Genomic DNA, 15,374 nt, shown 5'->3' on the forward strand with positions numbered 1-15,374 from the left:
ATCCTGCCATGTGGAAAGGCCCAACAGCAGCACACTTGTCTGCAACAGCACTGAATTCATTTTTGGTTAAGACATTACTGCTTGCAATCCTTCCCATCTAAAAGTATCAGCACAACCTCATTACTAGCATGTAAGTTTCTGGCAAGCCCATCATGGAGCAGACCTTCTGGAAAGCAAAGCCATACAGCACATAACTAGATGAATATCTGGTTTTCATGCTGCCAAGGCTCACTTTCTCCATAAAATAAGTTACTCTTTAAAGATGATTTCTCAAATATACTGTTCATTCAAGACCATTAAGAGCCATCATATAAACCCAGGTTAGTTTACAAAGGATTTGAATTCCCTATGACAATTTTCCTCCCTTTGTTTAAACTTGCCATTCTTAAACCATTCAAACTGTTTCAAGGAAATATATGGGGAATCACAGAGAGCAAGGTGACGCTATGTCAAGGGACAGGAATTCATTGTCCTGGTTGGGAAAAAAGAAGCAGTGCATGGTATCCTGTGCAATGCAATGCTCAGCCAAATTTCAGTTGCATCCTTGTCAGCAGCTCCTTCTCTCTTCTGCCAGTGTGTGCTGATCAGCACAGCAAGCCCCATCCCTGGTTCCCATGATTAGCTAGGCAACACTATTTTGTCAGAATAAGGCAAAGTTTGGCACTCCCAGCAGCTGCCTAGGTAGGAAAACAATCATTTCTAACACCCTAGTTCATAAATATTTAGCTTTCTGTGCATGCAATGAACCACATGCAGAGACAGATTCAAGCAAAAACTGGCTGCAGCACAACCTGTATTGAACCATCACATGGGATTCCTGGAGCAGCTCTGCTGGGCAGTAATTCTCTCTGACCAAGGAAGAGGTGGCAGCTTCACTAGCACCTGCCTATTTCAGAGCACTCCCATGGAGCACAGCCCATGTATGACTAGCTGGGGGAGAGCACGAGGCTGAGGATAGGAATTCCTAACAGGATAAGTCACAGAAGACAAGGTCTGCAGTTTAAGGTTGAGAACCACACAGGTATTTAACTGACGTGTGAAATTATCCTATTCATCATATTCAGGGGAGCAGAAGAAAGGTCAACTTCTTCTCTGAAGCTAGCAGCAGCTGCATTTTTACTGTGTAGATCCCTACACTCAAACAGCTTGCTAATTTTCCAGAATTCCGCAAGCTTCGCTTGCCTGGAAACCAGCAACCATGCAGAAACACATCCTGACACCTACTTGAATTGCCAAAGGTGCTGCAGAAGCAGGACAGCAAGCAGCTTGGTGCAGCTGGCAGCCACGTGCCTGCTTCAGGGAGGATGCCAACTTAACTCAGAACACTGTGCAAGATGACTGGCCCAGTTAAATTATTTGATTGTGCAATCCTGCCAGCTAAGTTAAATATGGGGATTCTGAAGAAACTCCCTTCAAACTCACACCATCTAAATGAGGTCAGTCTTACAAATCTGGAAACATCAGTGCCTAATAACACTTTCCTGTCTCAACAACAGGAATATACATGAGTTTGTTCTGCACAGCAGTGAGCAACTAAACCAGATACAATCCAGGCTCTTGCAGCCAGCGTGCAAGATTTAGATGGAAGGCACACCTCTGAGAGTCTTCTTCCCTAGGCAAAAACGTGACATTTCAGCTCAGGAAGAGTCATATTTCAGCTAAGCTGTTAGAGACCTCAAAGAGAGAGAGAAAAGCTATTAACACAGTAGGAAGAACACAAACAGAACCGTTTCTTCTGATCCTCAGGGTCACTACAGAGCAGACTCAAAATGAGTATTACAGAAGACACACCAAGAGAAAGTAACAAGAGGAATTCATCTTACATTCTTAGGGAGAGCATCCTACGCTAAAAAGATTCAACATGAGTGATAAATGGAAATTAAGCACCAAAACATTGAAAGAGCAGAAGGAGAGATTTTCGTATGAAAGTGTGAATGGTTGATTATCTTGGAACCCAAGTACAACTATCACAGTTGAGAGTACTCGCCTTAAGGGGCATGAAGCTACACAGCTAAACCTGTGTTGGGAATAAGGACAAGAAAAGTCTCTCACAGACAACTTTCTTGCCCATGCTAATTCTATTAAAAATACTACAGCTGTGTTTTAAAGCAGCTTCTCCAAGAGCTTTGTCACGCTACTGTCAGCATGACATAGGAATTTGTAACTCACTCCTGAGAGAAAACTGGAAACCCTCTGTTCTTGACTCCTGTGCTACCTGTGCTGTAACTACACATCAACTACATTGACAGTTAAAAGAGGTATATCCCAATTTGGAGTGGCATACTGGAACCATCATTAAATACAAAATATTTGAATTGCTACAACATTGTGAGAAGATGGACAAAACACTCAAGATAGGAAGACTTAGAGATTTTCTCTTGAAACGCTGATAAGATCTTTGTGTATCATATAGTGCAGAATGCAATAGTTTTAACACTGTTAACCAATGTGAATAAGAACATACCCTGCAGGCCAAATACCCTGGAATAAACAGGGCAGAAGTAGACCAAATAAGAATTTCCTGAATGTTTGCTGACTTTCTTCTCACTCAAAAGCTTGCCAGTATTCTACGGTATCACTCCACTTAAGCGACTTCAGCCATGCCAAGTACTACGTAGAGAAATACAGGGAGATAAAACTTTGTATTCTGAAATGTGTTAAGTTCCTTAAGTGAAAACAATTCAGCTTAGTATCACCTTAAACCAAGCTCTAAAGACGGATAACTTGCTTAAATTCCCTTGAAAACCTAAAGCCTTGTTAATTGCTTAAAGTGATTATAGGCAGACTATGCGCTGAATAAGCTTTGAACACTCAGAGTATCTTAAGCTGTTTATGATCTGAGCTCTTCCAGTGGCTTACACAACTTACGATGTTATGAGTCTTCAGGGGAGTGCAAACTGCTTAAGCCTTCTAAGGCCTTAAACATCAAACTACTACAGGTCTTGCGAGCCAAACTTACTCTTCAGTCTTCTTTGAACTTTCACTAGAGTTTTAGCAGAAACTAACATTTATGTTGATTCAAAGACTGCAACTTTGAAGTAGGCTTGGTTTGTAGATCTTATGCCAACAAACTTAACCAGGAAAATATATTTAGAATGGGAAAAATCAACGTCAGAGTGTTTAAAATCAGCAAGCATAACAAATGCTTTTTTTCCTCCTCCTTTTTCTAAATAGAATATTGCACTGAACACATACGAGGCTGCCAAACTCTAGAACCAAGGCCTTTACTTGGTCTAATGTCAGTGAGATCCATGGGGCAGGCCGAGTTTTATAATTTTTTCTCCAGCAGTTTTGAAATTAGCTAACTAGAAGTGTTCTGTTTAGCTTGCAGGGGAAATCTGCTCCCTAAAGCAAAAACCCCACAATTATTTCTCCAATTACATTTTGCAGACATTGAGTTGAGACCATTTACAGAATCAGATGGAGTGAGGGTTTAACCAAGGGAAAGAAAATGACAAAAAAGTTGACCGTTTTACTTGCTAGCTCAATTCACCAGTCCTGCTGAAAAATGTATGCGTAAGAGACAACCAATAACTCCACAAATAAACTGGATCAAAGCCTGGAAGATTAAAGATGATCTTATTGGAAAGCCAAGGGGATAAACAACCAAACAAGAAAGGTCTAGTATAGACTGGCAAAGAAAGGTTATAAGAAAGCAGGATGAACTGGTATTGCCAAAGAGGGAAGAGACATTCTAAAAATAAACATGATGAAAATGGTACTAGAATGAAAAAAGGTCTATTTATCAGTGAAGCTAAGGACAAAATCAATGAAGACTCAAAGCGGCCGAGATGCTGAATTTTCTCTTTGAAGTATCCACTTAAAAATATCCAATGGTGCTTATGCAAATAGGAGTAAGAAGAGTCTTTGGAAAAAGATGAAGCCAGACATAGCAGCTAATTGCACTCAATTAAAAAAAGTTAACTTTCTTAAAACATTCAGATCTGATTTTTAAAGTTAGAAAAAAACTGGGGAAGTGACAAAAGGCCAAAAAAGCCAACTTAGCAGCATTCTTCAAAAAGAAAGCCTTACTCAATTTGACAACTACTCTCTCCTAAGTGTAACTTTTATCCTTAAGGAGAGCGATATAACAAAGAGAAAAAAGAATACATCTGAAAACAATGAAAGAATGAGCCACATGCAGTAGGCAGGGGGGCTTTAGTAAGTCAAATAATTGCATGAAATTTAATTGCTTTTGTAGATAGAATTAGAAAAAGTAAAGGAAGAGAAGGCGGCAGATGTGATCTGCATAGATAGATATAAGTGAAGCATTTAGTACTTGTTCTTAAAGTACACGGCTATGATCTCCGATAAAAAGATTGCTACCCAATCTGAGAACCAGCAAGGTCCTGCAGAAGTGCAGTGACATTATAAACAAACCAGTAAGCAACAGGTTAAGTTTCTTTAACACTGAGCTCTGAACCAAGTTCTCTTTCTCATGGAGGAAAACTAGTGTCACTAACGAGTCAGTGCTTCAGCATATCTTGAAGTGGGTAAAGGAAATGAACTTGCTAATAACTGAGGACTCAAAGCAGCTCTCAACATTTATCTCTAGGATTCACAGACATATTAAATGGAATTGCATGAGGGCATCTTCCACCTAATGCCATCATTCGTCTTGGATATCAAACGCACATTCAGAAATAGAAACAGAAATGAAATAAAAAACAGTATCAGAATGGAGATGCTGTTTCAAGCCTCCATATTACCACTCTACTTCTCATGCATCTGCAATGACTGAGCCTCTCAGCACCCCAGATACCTAGGCTTTCCACGATTTGGAAATAATTCACTTTAGTTTTCACTTAAGTGTACGAATAAGAAAATCCAAAGGTAAGCTTTCAGGATACATCATTAGTGCAAAATGGGCCATCTCATCCTCTTTTTCAGTCCTTTTATCAATCAAAACCACTCTCTACCTTCATTTTAAAAAAGAAATACAACATCTTGTGGTTAAGAGGCAGCAGAACTCCAGAACATTCATTTGCTTACTTTGCCATAGTCAAAGGCTACTGCTCAGATGCTGCCTTTCAAGAGGTCATTTGCAGAGAAGACTCTGACCTAACCCCTCTCTCTAGCTGTGCCAGTTAACGGATGTGAAAGTATTCCCTGTGCAGGTTTGCTAACATCCCTCAGTTACACAAAGACAGACAGCTCCTCCTCCTGCCTCACTGTTAACTCCATCCTCCAGAAGCTATTCTTAAAAGGAAAAAAAAAAAAAAAAGCCAAAAAAAAGCACCAGGGCTTAGGCTGCTGGGAGGCATCATTGCTAGAGTCTGAGGAGCCTGACGAACGGAATCAGCCAGCAGAGACAAAGGAAATGCCAGGCAGCAGGACAGGTTACCATCTCCCTACCAGCACTGATAACTGCAGACACATTGTTCCCATCCCTAGATAAGAGGATATGCAGTTCTCAGAGAAAAAACCTGGACTGGCACGTGCAGACAATAGCAACGATCCTTTGCAAAGCATAGAAATTTCTTGTGAAGGGAATTTTCACAGAAAAATTTCATGTTAGCGGCAGAGCTCACCACAACGAATTAAAATATGCACACTGCATACCACTGAATCAATCTGAGACTCCCCACACCTACTTCACGAGAGAATTCCATGAGATGTTGTCTCTGAACCAGACGCATCTTCAGGGGGTATTTTAATTCCATTACCAGAGGCTCTGTCTGCCGAAGAAATCGTTCCTCTTTCGCAGATGCCTGCATTACATAGCCAGCCCTCGACAAGGTGCCTTCAGCGCTTGGTTTTTAAATGGTATTCTCAGAACACTGGGGATTTTGGATTAGTATTTCTGAAACCACCCGAGCACTGAGCCCTTCCAGAACCTGCTCCTAACTATGGGGGGTACTCAAGATGAAATGATGAGAAACTGATAAGAGGACCTCCCCCTTTCTCCCATGATAATCTTCCTCACAAGAGAATCCAGCAAAAGGGCAATAAGCAGCATGCAGTCTGCTCCCCCTCAGTTTTGGTCTGACCTCTTCATGTTCTACAATATATTTGAGAATCCCCACCAAAGATGTTTTTGAATGGGAAAGCTCTTGTTAGAATGTGACAGTATAGGGAAGGTTATGAACGTGAAAAAATCCTTTTTAATTTAGTAGAGGTGTCTCTACTGTACAAGACACTGTGGATTTCATTCCATGTTGCAAAAATCAAAAATTCATGAACAGAATCAAGCCTTATACTACGTAGAGCCAAGGAAGACACGCATGAGCACTAGCCATAGTTACAATGGAAGTCAGGCAGCAGATGGTGGGTGAGAAAACTTGGAGGAAGTTTAAAAAAAAAAAAAAAAAAAAAAAAAAAAAAAAAAAAGGACTCACCTGCAAACCACAGACCTGAGTACTCTTACTCCAGCCTGTTGTCACTGCAGTTGGTTAAAAAACAAGAAGACAAGCAAGAAGCATCCCCTGAAGACACTTACACTGCCAAAGATCTACTCAATTCTGTTCGTTACTGTGCATCTTCAGGACTTGCAGATGCTTTTCTGTGTGCCAGCTTCCTGCACTTCGTGCTCTCTCCTCAAGGGTCACTTATACGATCCTTTCCTGGTGACTCCTTTTCTAACTATTTTTTCAAACAAAAGATCAGACAGACTCATGAAAAGTAAATTACTTGTCCTGTTGGCCACTTGCAGAGGAAGTTGTTTCTGAAAGCTGCGTTCCTTTCCTACTGCTTTCACACAGGCCAATCCTCAAAAAGACAGTAATCCAGCAGGAAAAGGAGGTCATAGAGACCTGCTCTAAGAGGGGTAGCTTGTTTATTTGCAATCAAGTGAAACTGGCAGCTAAACAAACAGAAGAAAAGAACATCGGAAAGACAGACAGAAAATTTACTCACCAAAATACAACCTTGCCAGGAAGGCATGCATTTTCTGGTTGTAGATTTTGAAAAGTCAAAACCAAAACCACTGTTGGCTAATAACATCTTTTATTTTATCCTCATAGCTACTGTACTGACTCATGAATTCCAATCTTTTACAGACTTCTTTGAGGCCCATTAGGTGCATTTCCATCTGTGGATGAACACTGCTGTCACCACCTTACTTCTCTACATCGGAACAGCTCAGAGAGCCAGCTTGCCAACACCTGTTTAGACACAGACCTTGGTTCAAAATACTGAAAAATGCCTCATGGCTCAGCAATCCAGTCCCACCTCCAGTCACAAGTATCCAATTTATATACTTGTCTTTGCAAACCAGCCAAGCTACCTCTCCAAACATCTGAGCCTTTTACATCCACCCAACCGACTCACAGGCTCTAGCAGAAATCAGTTAGAAGCCTTTCTCTAGTTTGCAGCCATAACCTAGTCATACTAAATTTATGCCTCTGTTTTCTAGTGAAACGTATATAAACATAAATAGTTCTCCTTTCCCGGACATTTATAGAAGGCTATATAAGCCCCTCCTTACCCTTCCTTTTGTAGGATGAAGACCCCAAGCTGCAGGTTCTGTTAGATAAAGCCATTCTACTGATGGTACTAGCAGCCCTTCTCAACTACCATAGCAGTTCAAAGGTAGTTCTTCTGAACGTGGATATCTAAATTTTAAACTGTTCCAGCTTATGTATCTAGTTTCTTCTACAGTGATACTAACATTCTGCTATCTTTACTGTTAAGTATCTTGTGTCTCATACTCGAACTAAATTTGTTGTTTTTACAGCCACTTGTATTGATGGTTCAATCATCTATGATCAACTAAAACCTCAGGTCTTTTTCCTCCTCTGTCATTTTAACTACTGAGCTCAGTGTTATTAGTCACTAAGTGCACTTTGTACTATTAAATTCTATCTCATTTCTATAGCTCCAGTCATTTTCAAGACAATCCAATTCTTCTGCAATACTCTGATCCTTCTCTGCAATGACAACGCTAATGTCACATTCTCTGCAAATTTATTCAGCTCCCCCTTACAAGGCATTAGTGTAAATAGTAATAACAACCAGCCCCAGAATAGGTTCCTCAGTAATCTCTTCTGTGACAGAGCCCAGCTTTCAATCATGCTGTATTCTTCCTTTAAGCAGACCTTTACTGGCTCCTTACCAAATTTTGTTCTAATTCTTAGCAATTTAACTAGATATATTGTAGTACCAACATAGTAACTGCTTTACTAAAGCGGGTAACAGAGCTGGAGCAATTCCCTAGTTAACCCTTTAATTGTTATTAAATAAAATTCTCAAGGATAGGTATCCTCCTGCTGTACCCTACCTTAGTCAAACTATAATGCATTTGATCCTGCTCTTCATGGTTTTAATTTTCCTTTCATTCTAAACATATCCCGTAAACCTGTATACTGAGCCCACATTATGGATTGCCAGCATAATCTGACCTTCCCCATTTCCAACTGCAAGAAAAACTGCCATCAGTGCTACCCCAACTTAGCAATATACCCCTAAACTTTTGATTTTAATTACAATTTCTTTAGAATTCTGGAATAACTACTTGCATAACCTCTCATTATGAGCCCACGAAGCTTCAAGTTATGCTTTTTCACACGTGTTAGTTTGTACCTCCAGTCTACTCATCTCTATTTCCCTAAACACATGCTTTTCAAACCCTGTATTCGAGTCACAGCTGCTATTCCAACCTGTTTAAGTTATCCCTATAGTACTTGGCTTCAAATGCTTCCATTGTGCATGAGAATAAAGACCCAGGGAATTATAACCATCTTGGTTGTTTGCTACTGACCACTGTTTTCTTTGCCAAATGAGAACAGTGGGGGTGTTTTCAGCAGTGCAGTGTTTTTTTTGATCCCCGCTGTTTATTAGACTGTCCCCATATAATACTTTGCCAATTGCTAAGTCCTTTATTTAGTATTTCTCTTCCTCTGTATTACTGTGTATGGAAACTACACAAATATTTTTAATCTTTCACCCTCAATTCTAAAGTTAAAGTCATCAGATACACCAATTTCAAACCAAGTCTATTAAGCCAAGAACTACTTAGATGGCATCAACATGTTGGAATTTCTCCTCTTTCTCTGAGGACTTTCCAGGTTAGACCTGGGACAGACATCATAGTTGCAAGCCACTTCTGCTCTGATAGTGCCTTACATATGTGTTCTGATGTTAGAGTTTCAGTGCAAACTATTCATATTAGTGAATATCTACATCTTTATGCAGAGATTTTAAAGTCAGTCTAGCTGTTGTTGGCCTGTAAAATGATGCAATCGAGAACAGAACATATTAGGAGTCCTGCTCCAAAAAGAACCCAGCAGTCCATGTGAGGGCTGCAATAATCCCCAGAAGCATCAGTTATTTCAATCCACCAATAGATCTCTAACCTCTGTATTCATCCTATTTCATGTTCATACACAAAAAGTTAATTTTTGTTGGCAACAACTGTTGCTAAGATAGAAATAAGGAGACAGAAAAGCGCTGTAAGCAACTTAGTGAGCTAAGAAAGTTTTCACAGAGATGCTGCAGAAGGACTGAGAGTGCTTCTATAACATATGAAGGGATTCCTGGCATATCCTTAATAAGGGAAGTGCCAATAAGAACACGGCACTTAGCTTGGGGTTACTATATGTGCCAGAATGGATACTTAACATGGGATGCGGCAAGCCTAGACAGCCAGCTTGACTCTACAAACCAAGCTTGACTCTACAGAGGACATTCAATCAAATCACTTGTAATTTCCCTCCCTTTCATTTCCCCAAATTCTTGTCCAAGTTCATCTCATGAGCAATAATCAATAGACTAGATCTTATCACTTCTGTATACCAAGAGTAACTTAGAACAACCAGTGTTTGAGAAGAAAGCCATTTTTCCTTAACAATTCTTCTGCTTAGAAAGTACAGCAACTATTCTTGAAGAAAGCCACTTATCCTGGAAGAGTGTGATTATAGCTTATTCCATAATAATATATTGTAGAACGTCTTGTAAAAATAAGGCCTTGATGAAAGATTATGTTCAAGAGAATAAGAGGGCTGTTTGAAGAGCACTGGCATTCTGTAGTACTGAAATTGGTCCAATCTGAATTCTAACTGCACATTTCACCAGAAGGCTGTACTGAATTAGTCACTATTACAATTTTACATATTTATTCTGATTTAGGTAGTGGTTCTACACTGACCATATGACTCTTCACAAGCACCACATGCCTGATCGCATGTACAACAGATGGAGTCCATATACATTTGGTAAGATCACCAGCAGTGCTGCAAGTTTCTAGCTACCAGCTTCTAAGTTACCAAGAACTTCAACATGTGAAGCATAACCTAAATTAATACTGAGATAGCTTAGTACCAGGAAATAACTGAAGTGTTCCTGCAGCGTAAGAAAAACACTGCTCCTAAAGAACTGGTTGCACAACACAATGGAGAAAAAGGCCTCAGCAAATTATGGTGTAGAGAGCCCCAACAACACTGAAAACAATTTAAGTTTCACTGCTCAGGCTCTCAGTCATCCTCTGTGTCACACAACATCTAAGTTAACTTGTGCTTAATGGCAAGTTTACAAAGTTACACACCTCATGGTGCTGTGTAAATAAAAAAAAAAAAAGAGCTAAAGTCTACACATCAAACCATTGTGCTTTCAAGTGAGGACCAAAACAATTCACTGGCTGGCTCATAATTATGACAAAAGCCTTTGCAGTTCATAGAATTTCATGCTTGAACACTGTAATAAGTACCTGGTAAGTCTAGATCAGGAGCTTTCAACCTGTGGCTGATGGAAACCAAGCACATCTCTAACACCTCAAATTTGCTGTTCTCATTGGGAAGTTTTAGAGATCCATAATCCAAAGAGACAAAGACATCACACTAGGCATACATGGAACAAAGGATCAAGAAAGCCAAGACAGACATAGGAAATAAAAAGAGCTAATGAGATGTACCTCATATGTCGTTTTAGGTTTATAATCAGCAAAACTAACGCTAATTGCATGAGACTGGGCAAATACTTTGGTAGCCCAAAAGGAGTATCAAGGTTACTTTTTATTTTGGGTGGAGGGTATCCTTCAAGCATAATGCTCCAAAGCAGTAAAAAGCTATCTTATTCCCACTGCCCTAAAAAGAGCATGACAAAAGCAGTTATAACTCGATGTAAAGCAATCACTTACTCTGGTCGGCAAATCACCAGGTCCCCTTTATTGGTGCCATATGCCAATCCCAGACCTGGTTCAGGCAGCCAGCGAGCAGAGTTTATGCTGACGTGTCTTCTCTGGTCAGCAGGCATTGGATACAGAACGTTGAAAACTCTCTGAAACAAAGACAGAAAGTTACTTGACAAGACAAAACAAGGCAGGGGAGCCAAGAAGGCTCAAATTAACATTCAGTCTCCCTGCAGCAACACAGCTGGCCAAGGAGACATGGATGTTACAAGAAACTACTAATCCAGCAGCAGGAGTAAGCATCTGCTTGAGAGAGCCACACACGTACCCTAAGTGTTTAGTAGACAGACAGGCACATAGCTGCAGAACATAAACAATTCTGCCACCAGCAGAATCTTCATGTCACTCAGTGGGTTGCAGAGCTTAAGTGATGGGGACAAGTGGCATAGCAGGACAACTAGGACCCTTCAGGCTTCACCTCTCATCTTAACTGAGGTGGAACAGCAAACTGGCAAGTGCATGGGCTTTCAGCATCAACAGCTTATTTTTTCTATTAAGAAAACCAAACCTTACATAAAAATAATATACAGCTCTTTTCTTTTTAAAACATTTAAATGGCTTCCTGAGAATGTTTCAGTTTGACCAACCCCCACATCAACAGTGCACAAACAAGGAAAATTAACGTCCAGAGATTATGGATACAGCACAGGTTTGCAAGTAACAAATCCCTCAGTTCAGCTTCCCTTCCATCTCTTTTAACTGCAGTAAGGTGGGAGCTCAAGAGCTGCTAAGACCGCAGGCAGTTATCACAGCTGCAAAACAGTGCTTCCTAAACGCTGCATTAATACAGGAGAATGAAAACTGCGCACACAGGACCAAAAGCAAGCTCTGTTTCTGGTATACAGTAGCTTGGTTTCTGTAGTGCATAGGCTTGAAAGGCAAAAACAATGAAGTGGAACAGATTATACCTATGCAGGCTACTCTCCTACTCCAAGAAGCTAACGTCTTCTGTACAGCACACTGCTTCCCTGCACCCTGCTAGTCAGTGAGCAGCACTGGTATATAGTATAGACTTGGAATCTACATTTTCAATGGGTTTAATCCCTGTTGAGACATGTTTTCATTAGATTTTGTGGTGGGTGGGCAACCATCCACCCATCCCAAAACCTCTCTTCCAGACTCCCCAGAAAACGGGGATGGTGCAGGACCAGAAATCAGGGAAGGGAATGAGAATGCAGGGGAACAAGATGATAAAGATAGACAGGAATGTGGATCAACCACTACTGCGCTGCTGAGGTAGCTTGAACTAACAATTGATTAGTGGGAGACTCATCGGCTAGCATTACGAACCAGGACTCAAAACAACAGCTTATATGCCTGTTTTCCTCTACAGCTCTTCACCTCCACCTCACTTCTCGTCTGTTTTACAGCTTGAGAAGTTTGAGGCGGAGAACACTTAACTGCATGCCCTCCTGTAGCATAACACCCAGAACCTTCATCTTGACCACTGTAATGCCAAAAAAGCAAGTCAGAGCAAAGCAATGTAACTACATTACGTCCTGCCATCAGTAACACATTTAACCTCTTCTCCGAGGAGGCCGCATTAGAGGAGAAAACATCCTTTAGGATTTCTCTGCGTGACAGAAGCTGGTCACTCTTTGCCCCAGATATCACTCAGCAGTCAGTGCTATTCAGAGAAGCTCGGTGTTTGAAGGCACATGTCCTTTGGGGTTTATGTAGCTCTTAACCATTGCTGTCATGTCTGCCTCATTCTCCCCTCTTGCTTTTTGTGTAAAAGGGGAAGAAAAATATCACCATCAGGCGTATGTTGGTAACACCTGTTGCCATGGAGATCATGGTGCACTCCGAGATGGGGAGACTAGATTTGGAGGAGGAGGGAGGGAGGAGAAGGGGAGTGGTCCTCCGGAGCTGGAACATACATTCAGAATTTCGGCTTTCCAAGTCTCTCAAGAACTGCAAGAGTATTCCGTTATATAAGGATATGATTCTTCAGCAAGTCAGAAAAACAGTTTCTTTTCTCCTGAGAACACCTCTGTAAGGCATCACAGCTAGTGAAGCTGCCTTCTGGAGCCCGCCCTAAGCCCTCCTCCCCTGGCAGGCCAGTTGGCCCAGCCATCGTCCCTCAGGCTCAGCCGCTGGCCACGTCAGGGCAGGGACTTGCCAGCTCCAGCTCAACACCCAGATGCTTCACAGTGAATGGCACCCCACGGAGAATGCTGCCAAGGACACAGGGCTGGTCCTGACAACCTGCAAAAGTGTTGGCTAAGGGCAGAATCTCAAAGACAAGATGGCTCAAAAATTCTCCGTAAGATGCTTCATCACTCCACTTCTCCGTACACTTCTAAACAGCTTGTCACGCGAAGAGCTCCCCTCCCCTGCTGCTTCCCACTCCCACGCTAATGGGACAACTCCATGCAGTGTTAAGGGTGATGACATCCGTGCGTGTGGTAATTAGTACAGAAAAAGAGAGAGCAGCTGTACTGGCATAATCACCACTCGCAGCAGTAACCAGGACCCAGCTAATCAATCTGATGCAGTCATACAGATTGGCTGTTGCAATTGCATCCATTAGCAAGACCCCCTACTCTATCCACAGAGGGGAAAAAAATAAAAAAAATAAAGTTCCTTCAACATCAGCAGGTCCCTCTCGTCAAAGAAGGTCAGAAGCCTTCCAGGAAACATTATTCTCCATAGATCACAGCCAATTTGTCTTGGATTTTCTCTCTCTTTTTTTTTTTTTTTTTGACTTTTTGCTTCCATCACTAAATCTTATGAAGTTACTGAGATATTTCAGCCAAAGTAGTCAGCCTGAAATATACTGGAGTGGCTGCACCTCTTTGCCAGTGGGATTGTCCATGCTTTTTAGTTCTGAACTTCTAGGAACAACATTCAAGTTATCACAGGAATCCCATACTAACGCTATTCCCCAGTTTCTACGTCAAGAGACTGCTGCCAGCCCTCAAACGCTCATAAAACTAGCAACACAAAGGCATAAAGTTGACAATTCTCCAGTTCTCTTTCTTTAGGGCTGGTCCACAAACCAGTTGCAAATCATATGCAAAAACCATGCTGATGTGCAAGGGCTCAAGAACCTGTTTAGAACCACTGTTGTAAACATTCACTGATCTTTAAGGCACCCACCACACCATACCACAGCCTCCAGAGCAGTTACATTTAATGGGGTGGCATTTTCCTTTTGGACAGACATCATGCTGCATCACACTATCAGCCCATAATCATCATCAGCAGCCACAGCAAGCTTCCAGACAATTCACCATGGCCGATGGCAAACTCACCCTCGGTACTGCTGTACTACTAATTCAATATTGCAGAGCCACACCACTAGATGTGGCCACTCAGCATTTTATTAAGTTGGCAGCTGCATTTCATTTGTTTCCAGATGATGTTCTGAAACAGAGCTTTGAATGATATGTTTCTCTAACAATAAACACTGTGAAGTTTGAGGATTGGGAGCTTCACGAGCTGCCCCACAGGGCATTTCAGAGCATCCATGTGGAAGCTTGAGCCCAAACAGGCAACATCAGTTTGGCAAGCTACTGTCTTCTTGGCAATGACAAACATATTAATGTCATTTCAATCAGCAAGAAAGGTCCTGCCCCTTCCCTTTAGAAGCTACATAACCCAGTCTCATTACGCGGAACTGCTTACACGGACCTTACACTGCTTACGCGGACCTTTGCTTACATTTGTAGAAAATCCTGTCTCCAGTGACCACCCCATACCTCACAAGAGATTCAGAAGGGACTCCTTCTTTCCCCTGAGTGCAGGGGATGCTGGCAAGGTGAGAAGCCTTCCTCTAGAAATACGCAAACTCTCTAGGTAGCTAAGCTTCCACACAGAAGGCAACCCCAACACAAAGGGAAAGCAATGCTCACTAAAGAAACAGCTGATTGCTTTCATTTTACATCCCCATAACCATGAAGTGTGAAGAAAGATTTGGTTGAGTTGTTTACGTCTGTGTGCCTGTTTTCAAAGACTGCACTAGAAGCAGCTACTTACCTCTTCCGTGTGCCTCTTCCACCCTCCCTGAACAGGAGTGGGCATATGCATTATCTACAAAACTCCCTGAAGCTAATTTCATCACTTCACAGCCACTTCTACAGCTAATCTAGGAGCAACATTCAATTCAGCAGGGGAAGAAGATGGCTTAGAGAAAGAAGGGCTGTAAGGCAAGAGGAAAAACAAGAAAACAGGCCCTCCCAAAGCGTTCAGCAAGCATGCTGTGTGGAGTGCAAAGGCCACCTTAAGTCCACTGCTGCTGCTTCCCCTC

General features: G+C 41.6%; 1 protein-coding gene across 7 annotated transcripts in view; it reads right to left on the bottom strand.

Annotated features, from left to right (window-relative positions):
* The window catches only part of AMBRA1 (autophagy and beclin 1 regulator 1), a 130,593-nt gene that overhangs the window by 17,029 nt on the left and 98,190 nt on the right, over positions 1–15,374 (bottom strand). For all 7 annotated transcript variants that reach the window (XM_050711045.1, XM_035539684.2, XM_050711047.1 and 4 more), the window contains one exon: positions 11,072–11,211. In XM_050711045.1, the coding sequence (XP_050567002.1) occupies positions 11,072–11,211 (140 nt within the window). The remainder of the gene's footprint in view (positions 1–11,071; positions 11,212–15,374) is intronic.

This window comes from Cygnus atratus, chromosome 5 (genome assembly GCF_013377495.2).
Source record: "Cygnus atratus isolate AKBS03 ecotype Queensland, Australia chromosome 5, CAtr_DNAZoo_HiC_assembly, whole genome shotgun sequence".
In the NCBI taxonomy this organism is placed as follows: Eukaryota; Metazoa; Chordata; class Aves; order Anseriformes; family Anatidae; genus Cygnus; species Cygnus atratus.